Source organism: Pelodiscus sinensis, chromosome 14 (genome assembly GCF_052426305.1).
Source record: "Pelodiscus sinensis isolate ZL-2025 chromosome 14, ASM5242630v1, whole genome shotgun sequence".
Taxonomy (NCBI): domain Eukaryota; kingdom Metazoa; phylum Chordata; order Testudines; family Trionychidae; genus Pelodiscus; species Pelodiscus sinensis.
The window spans coordinates 47,189,171-47,197,230 of record NC_143065.1 but is presented as its reverse complement, the minus strand read 5'-3'; the positions used below and the strand labels follow the sequence as shown (position 1 = coordinate 47,197,230).

The 8,060-nt window shown below is 69.6% G+C and overlaps 1 protein-coding gene across 1 annotated transcript in view; it reads left to right on the top strand.

Annotated features, from left to right (window-relative positions):
• The first annotated feature begins 2,202 nt into the window (after positions 1-2,202).
• The window catches only part of LOC142825182 (creatine kinase U-type, mitochondrial), a 29,872-nt gene continuing 24,014 nt past the window's right edge, over positions 2,203-8,060 (top strand). Inside the window, exon 1 of the mRNA XM_089782133.1 lies at positions 2,203-2,526. Within this exon, the coding sequence (XP_089638259.1) occupies positions 2,378-2,526 (149 nt within the window). The 5' untranslated portion in view covers positions 2,203-2,377. The remainder of the gene's footprint in view (positions 2,527-8,060) is intronic.

Here is an 8,060-nt window from a genome sequence, read left to right as displayed (position 1 = left end):
CCCCCAGGCGAGCCGAGGTCCCTGGGTGGCTGGTGCCCCGTGGCTGTGTGTCCATCACCCCCCGGGCGAGCCGAGGCTCCTGGGTGGCTGGTGCCCCGTGGCTGTGTGTCCATCACCCCCAGGCGAGCCGAGGTCCCTGGGTGGCTGGTGCCCCGTGGCTGTGTGTCCATCACCCCCCGGGCGAGCCGAGGTCCCTGGGTGGCTGGTGCCCCGTGGCTGTGTGTCCATCACCCCCAGGCGAGCCGAGGTCCCTGGGTGGCTGGTGCCCCGTGGCTGTGTGTCCATCACCCCCCGGGCGAGCCGAGGTCCCTGGGTGGCTGGTGCCCCGTGGCTGTGTGTCCATCACCCCCAGGCGAGCCGAGGTCCCTGGGTGGCTGGTGCCCCGTGGCTGTGTGTCCATCACCCCCCGGGCGAGCCGAGGTCCCTGGGTGGCTGGTGCCCCGTGGCTGTGTGTCCATCACCCCCAGGCGAGCCGAGGTCCCTGGGTGGCTGGTGCCCCGTGGCTGTGTGTCCATCACCTCCTGGGCGAGCCGAGGTCCCTGGGTGGCTGGTGCCCCGTGGCTGTGTGTCCATCACCTCCTGGGCGAGCCGAGGTCCCTGGGTGGCTGGTGCCCCGTGGCTGTGTGTCCATCACCCCCAGGCGAGCCGAGGTCCCTGGGTGGCTGGTGCCCCGTGGCTGTGTGTCCATCACCCCCGGGCGAGCCGAGGTCCCTGGGTGGCTGGTGCCCCGTGGCTGTGTGTCCATCACCCCCCGGGCGAGCCGAGGCCCCTGGGTGGCTGGTGCCCCGTGGCTGTGTGTCCATCACCCCCCGGGCGAGCCGAGGCCCCTGGGTGGCTGGTGCCCCGTGGCTGTGTGTCCATCACCTCCTGGGCGAGCCGAGGTCCCTGGGTGGCTGGTGCCCCGTGGCTGTGTGTCCATCACCTCCTGGGCGAGCCGAGGTCCCTGGGTGGCTGGTGCCCCGTGGCTGTGTGTCCATCACCTCCTGGGCGAGCCGAGGCCCCTGGGTGGCTGGTGCCCCGTGGCTGTGTGTCCATCACCCCCCGGGCGAGCCGAGGCCCCTGCCGTGCGGGCAGGTCACTGAGCAGTGACAGGCCCAGGCACAGAGCGCAGCCAGAGCAGGGGAGGGCAGAGCAGCACGGGGGGGGGGGGAGCGGGGCGAAGGCCACACGCTAAATAGGAGTCAGTAGCGCGAGCCTGGCAAAAGCAAAGCGCAATCTGGGGGCAGGGGCAGGCGCCAGCGGTCGGGGGGCTTCGGCGAGACGCCCCGTGACAGGCGAAGGGCAAGAAGGCCTGGCCCGCGGCTGCAGGCGGGACAGCGCCCGGCCAGTGCCCGCCAGAGGCAGCCGCAGGCGAGGGAGAGAGGGGGGCTCGGCTGGGGGACGAGCCAAGGGGCTGGAACTGCTGGGGGGCGCTGGAGCGGGGCCCCGGGAGCCGGGTCTCTCGCCGGGCCCCTGGCAGGACGCTCTGGGAGCCCAGGGCCTGGAGCGGGGCTTGGTACCCCCCGTGCTCCCCACCGGCCGGCGGGTGCGAGGGCGCCCTGCGGGGCTTGGCCAGGGCGCGGCCGGTCCCCAGGCGCGGTTCATTAGCTCGCTTCTGCCTCTGGACTTTGCTCCAGCGCCGCCCCCAGCGCCCAACCCACGGGCCGCAGCGCGGGGCTGGCCCGGGGCTCGCCCAGTGTCGCTGCCCCTCCCCCGCCCGGAGCCCGGCTCCCCCGGCCGCCCCCCGCCCCCAGCGCTGCGCTGTCCACGGCCCCGGTGCTGAGCCGACGCTGCCCAGGACAGCCCCGCCGAGCGCCTGCAGCCGGGCCGGCCCGGGGCGGCTCCAGGGCTCTGAACACCTGGGGGGGCACCAGTGCAGGGGGAGGAGAATAGAAGGGGGGCTGGGGCCCGGGCCAGGGCGGGGGGAGGGATGGTTCCAGGCCCCAGGTCCGCAGGGGGAAGGCTGAGGGGCTGGGAGGCTGGCGGGGGGTCGGGGGCGGGCTGGGGGGCTGGCTCAGGCGGGCGGGGGCGGGCTGGGGGGCTGGCTGTGGCGGGCGGGGGCGGACTGGGGGGCTGGCTGTGGCGGACTGGGGGGCTGGCTGGGGGGCGGGCGGGGGCGGGCTGGGGGCCTGGCTGAGGCGGGCTGGGGGGCTGGCTGTGGCGGGCGGGGGCGGGCTGGGGGGCGGGCGGGGGCCTGGCTGTGGCGGGCGGGGGCGGGCTGGGGGGCGGGCGGGGGCCTGGCACGCTGCGGCCCGAGCTCACTGCGGCTCGCTGTAATCTCCTCTCCTGCCCGCCCCTACGCGGTTCCCATTCCCATCACGTCCTGCCCCCCCTCCACTCTGCGCCTGGCTCCAGAGCTGCCGCCGCCTCCGAGTCCCGCTCCTGCCCCGCTCCAGGCATGGCCGGTACCTTCGCCCGCCTGCTGCGCGCCCGCCAGTGCGCCGGCCTCTTGGCCGCGGCGGGAGCCGGCTCCCTGGCCGCCGGATTCCTGCTCGCCCGGGACGCGGTCAGCGCCGGGGAGCGGCAGCGGCGCCTCTACCCGCCCAGGTACCGGCCCGGCCCGGCCGTCGTGCGCAGGCGGCGGCTTAGCTCTCCGGCGCGGGGCTGGGGGCGGGGGGCGCAGCCGCTTTCGGGCCGGGCGGGGCGGGGGACACGAGCCCAGCGGGACCCGGGGAAGGGTCGGTCCCCGCTGGCCGCGCTCCCGGCGTCCCGAGCCGTCACGTCGCTGCTGCGGGGCTCTGCGGCGGGGAGCGACCAATGCCTGCCCCGAGCGCGCTGCGGCAGCTCCCCGGAGACCGGCCGGGCGCCCGGGTGTCCCCGGCCCGGACTAAGCGCTGCGGCAAGCGGGGGCTGCGAGGGGGGATGGAAAGGGCCCTAGTGCCGGGGATTACAGGGCCGGGGCCAGGGGCTCTGGGCCGGGCGCTGAGACGCCCTGCTCCGGGCAGGCTCCGGGAGCCCCCAGCAAGGCCTGGCCCTGGCTCCGGGGTGTGATTCATGCTCCCAGGCGGCTGGGGGAAGCCTGGGGAGGGCGGGGCCGGGCTGGGCTCCCAGGAGGCTGGAGCCAGGCGCTGTGGGGCCCGCCCTGGGGAGAGGCAGGGGCAGGGGCAGGGGCAGGGCCAGGCAGCACCGGTGCCCTGGGAGTCCCCGCAGGGAGCCGGGGGCTCTGCTGTCGCTGGGCTCTAGGCTGCCGGGCAGGTGCACAGGCCCCAGGACAGCAGGGAAAGGCCCCTCGGTGGGAAGAGCGGCCAGGGCTTAGCCCGGGGGCTGGCACCGAGGCAGAGCGGGTGCCCTGCCAGGAGGGGCCTTTCTGCCCTGGCCTTCCGGCCCGCTGCCCATCCTCTGCCTGGCACGGCAGCCCTGTCCCTCACCGCACCCTTGGTGGCTGGTCCGGCCCCCTCCCTGCCCCCCCTCAGGACAGACAGAGGGAGGCACGTGCAATGCAGCACAGGTGGCTCGGAGCCAGGGCGCTGAGCTCGGTCCTTGGACTGCTCCAGCCCTTCTCCAGTGCAAACCCCTGAGGCACCTAGGCAGCCTGGCCCCAGAACCACAGACAGACCCTTGGGTGCTGAGCTCTGCCGCCCGGGGGCCTGCCTTGGGCCATCGCTCCCAGGGATCGCGACGAGACTCCCGTCAGCCTGCCCCGTGCCCAGGCGCTCCGAGGCGACACCCCCAGCGGCACTGGGTAGGACAGGAACCCAGAGCATGGGCCAAGGTGAAGCGAGCACGTAGCTGAGCTCCTGTGCCCGTTTCGAAAGGCCCCAGCAGCTCCCATAATGAGCCAGCCCCGTGCGTCCCTCAGCACCGAGCCAGACAAAGCGGCTGGGGAGCTCTCGCTTACGCTTCGAGGTGACCCAAACCCGGAGCGCAGCATCCCCCGTCCCGGGGCTCTGTTCTCCCCGGCTCAGCTGCAGCTCCCAGCTGATGGGCGGAGTCACGCGGAAGGCACGCTTTCACCGGGAGGGGCAGGCCCACGGCGAGGAAGTCTTTTGCCCCTCCCTGCGGGTGCGTCCATCCCACGAGCGTCCCTCTGGCTGCGCCCGGCCCTCGCCGCGACGACGGGGTTCTGCTGCCTGGGCCGCACGCCGAGGCCTCAGGCCATTTTACCAGAGCTTGCTGCACCTTGTGTTTTGCCACATGACTTTTCCAGCAGCTGCCTGGGTTGCGAGGGTCCCCCTTGCTACCCGGGCTTGTGCTGGGCATTTCTAGGGTTCATTCCAGCAATGCCTCACCCCCCTTCCTGGCTTGGTGTCTGCAGCACTCCCCTTCCAGGAGCTCACCATTACTGTCACCCTTGGACTCCACTGCTGTGCCTCCCGCCGCCTTCTGGAGCTCAGGATGTGCACGCTGCTTCTTGACGTACAAGGCAACCCTCCCTTCTACCTGCCTGTCCTTCCTGGGCAAGCTGCCCTTTATGCCAGTCTCCCCAGCAAGTCTGTGGGGTGCTACTAACTCCATATTCTAAAGGTGGATGGACCCTAGCGAGCCTCTCCCCGGACGCCTGGCTCTCACTAGCAGACGGCAAAAGTGGCGAGCAGGCCCCCTTGCCCAGCTCTTGCTTGTTGGTCCCACCCCCCGCAACAGTCAGCCCTTCCACAGAGCAGCCTCTGCACACCCGTGTGCCTTGTCACCTGCCCGGGAACCGCTGCTGTCTCGGGGTGCGGAGGCGCCTGGCCTCTGTCCCAGAGCAACAGCCCTGCTCATAGAGGTGTCCCATCCGCAGCCTGCATTCCTCTCTAGGCAGGCCCTGCCCTGCCCTGCCTGGGCCCTGGCCCTCCGCTGGAAGGATGGGCAAGAACAGCCTGTGCCCCTGCCCTTCCCCCTCGCCCCAGAGCCCTGCAGTCACTGCTCGTCTGCTCCCGGCAAGCCCCAGCCCCACAGTGCAGGAGCATTAGGTGATGCTTCGCGGAGCATTGAACACGCTGCTCTCCACCCCGAGAGGCACGTCCCCCGGTGCCTGCTCGCCGCTGGCTGCCACGGGCCTCTTTCCCGGCCAGCAGTCGCTGACCTCCAGCCTGCCTTCACCCGGCTTGGGAGAACATCCTGCGGCTTCCTGGCGCTATTTCCGTCGGGGATTAAAGCAGCATTAGCCAGGGCCACGGCTCCGTCTGGGCTCAGGCGCCAGCAAACAGGCAGCCGTGCGCTTGGTGGCACATTCCTGCTTCAGCACCAGTGGTGGGCCGGGCCTGGGCCGTACTGTGCCTGGCTGGGACCGCAGACCCAGAGACGGGGCGTCGCTGGGGGGCCCTTGGACATGAGCCCCCTCCTCGGGCAGAGGGTTATCGTCCCTCCCAGCAGCTCAGAAAATGCAGCCCCACGAGGCGCCTGCTGCGGCCGGGGAACCCAGGGGCTTTGCTCTCGGATTCGGCGCACTCAGGTCCTGGTGAGTGATAAACTGCACCCTTAGCAACTGCTATTCTGAGCCGCACGTCCCGAACATCGAGTCCTGGGGGCTGCCCGCCCCCGTGTATTTCTGAGAGCGCCCTCTAGGGGCTGGACGGCTCATCCAGCAGCCGCCCCTCGAATTCACCTGTCCGGCCTGCTGCTGCTGGCACCAGCGGATTCTGCCCAGCACTGGGGGCTCCGGGCAGTTTTGCCTTTTCTCTCTCTTGGCAGGTAACGCGGTTTCAAGGTCTGTGAAGAGTCTCTCTTCCATGTAAGCCCCAAGGGGCCTGTATCCGCCAGGGCTTCATCTCCACCATTCACTGGGCAGAGTAAAGCCGCAAGCCGGGCTCCAATCACCTTTTGTGCTTTGGGAGCCATTGGCCAAGCGCAATCTGGAGCAGGGGACCGTCCTCTGCAGCACCAGCACTGGCGTGGCTGGGCACGCAGAAAGCGAGAGCCGCCAAACCGACCCCTCTGCCTGGCAGACTGGCTGCTAGTCTGCACGCTCCAGAGACGTGCGTGTACATGGCGCTCTACCCACCGCGCAGCACAGCGAGAGCCACCAAACCGACCCCTCTGCCTGGCAGACTGGCTGCTAGTCTGTACGCTCCAGAGACGTGCGTGTACATGGCGCTCTACCCACCGCGCAGCACAGCGAGAGCCACCAAACCGACCCCTCTGCCTGGCAGACTGGCTGCTAGTCTGTACGCTCCAGAGACGTGCGTGTACATGGCGCTCTACCCACCGCACAGCACAGCGAGAGCCACCAAACCGACCCCTCTGCCTGGCAGACTGGCTGCTAGTCTGTACGCTCCAGAGACGTGCGTGTACATGGCGCTCTACCCACCGCGCAGCACAGCGAGAGCCACCAAACCGACCCCTCTGCCTGGCAGACTGGCTGCTAGTCTGTACGCTCCAGAGACGTGCGTGTACATGGCGCTCCACCCACCGCGCAGCACAGCGAGAGCCACCAAACCGACCCCTCTGCCTGGCAGACTGGCTGCTAGTCTGCACGCTCCAGAGACGTGCGTGTACATGGCGCTCTACCCACCGCGCAGCACAGCGAGAGCCACCAAACCGACCCCTCTGCCTGGCAGACTGGCTGCTAGTCTGCACGCTCCAGAGACGTGCGTGTACATGGCGCTCCACCCACCGCGCAGCACAGCGAGAGCCACCAAACCGACCCCTCTGCCTGGCAGACTGGCTGCTAGTCTGCACGCTCCAGAGACGTGCGTGTACATGGCGCTCTACCCACCGCGCAGCACAGCGAGAGCCACCAAACCGACCCCTCTGCCTGGCAGACTGGCTGCTAGTCTGTACGCTCCAGAGACGTGCGTGTACATGGCGCTCCACCCACCGCACAGCACAGCGAGAGCCACCAAACCGACCCCTCTGCCTGGCAGACTGGCTGCTAGTCTGTACGCTCCAGAGACGTGCGTGTACATGGCGCTCTACCCACCGCGCAGCACAGCGAGAGCCACCAAACCGACCCCTCTGCCTGGCAGACTGGCTGCTAGTCTGTACGCTCCAGAGACGTGCGTGTACATGGCGCTCTACCCACCGCACAGCACAACGAGAGCCACCAAACCGACCCCTCTGCCTGGCAGACTGGCTGCTAGTCTGTACGCTCCAGAGACGTGCGTGTACATGGCGCTCCACCCACCGCACAGCACAGCGAGAGCCACCAAACCGACCCCTCTGCCTGGCAGACTGGCTGCTAGTCTGTACGCTCCAGAGACGTGCGTGTACATGGCGCTCTACCCACCGCACAGCACAGCGAGAGCCACCAAACCGACCCCTCTGCCTGGCAGACTGGCTGCTAGTCTGCACGCTCCAGAGACGTGCGTGTACATGGCGCTCCACCCACCGCGCAGCACAGCGAGAGCCACCAAACCGACCCCTCTGCCTGGCAGACTGGCTGCTAGTCTGTACGCTCCAGAGACGTGCGTGTACATGGCGCTCTACCCACCGCGCAGCACAGCGAGAGCCGCCAAACCGACCCCTCTGCCTGGCAGACTGGCTGCTAGTCTGCACGCTCCAGAGACGTGCGTGTACATGGCGCTCCACCCACCGCGCAGCACAGCGAGAGCCACCAAACCGACCCCTCTGCCTGGCAGACTGGCTGCTAGTCTGTACGCTCCAGAGACGTGCGTGTACATGGCGCTCTACCCACCGCGCAGCACAGCGAGAGCCACCAAACCGACCCCTCTGCCTGGCAGACTGGCTGCTAGTCTGCACGCTCCAGAGACGTGCGTGTACATGGCGCTCTACCCACCGCGCAGCACAGCGAGAGCCACCAAACCGACCCCTCTGCCTGGCAGACTGGCTGCTAGTCTGTACGCTCCAGAGACGTGCGTGTACATGGCGCTCTACCCACCGCGCAGCACAGAGAGAGCCACCAAACCGACCCCTCTGCCTGGCAGACTGGCTGCTAGTCTGTACGCTCCAGAGACGTGCGTGTACATGGCGCTCCACCCACCGCGCAGCACAACGAGAGCCGCCAAACCGACCCCTCTGCCTGGCAGACTGGCTGCTAGTCTGCACGCTCCAGAGACGTGCGTGTACATGGCGCTCTACCCACCGCACAGCACAGCGAGAGCCACCAAACCGACCCCTCTGCCTGGCAGACTGGCTGCTAGTCTGCACGCTCCAGAGACGTGCGTGTACATGGCGCTCTACCCACCGCGCAGCACAGCGAG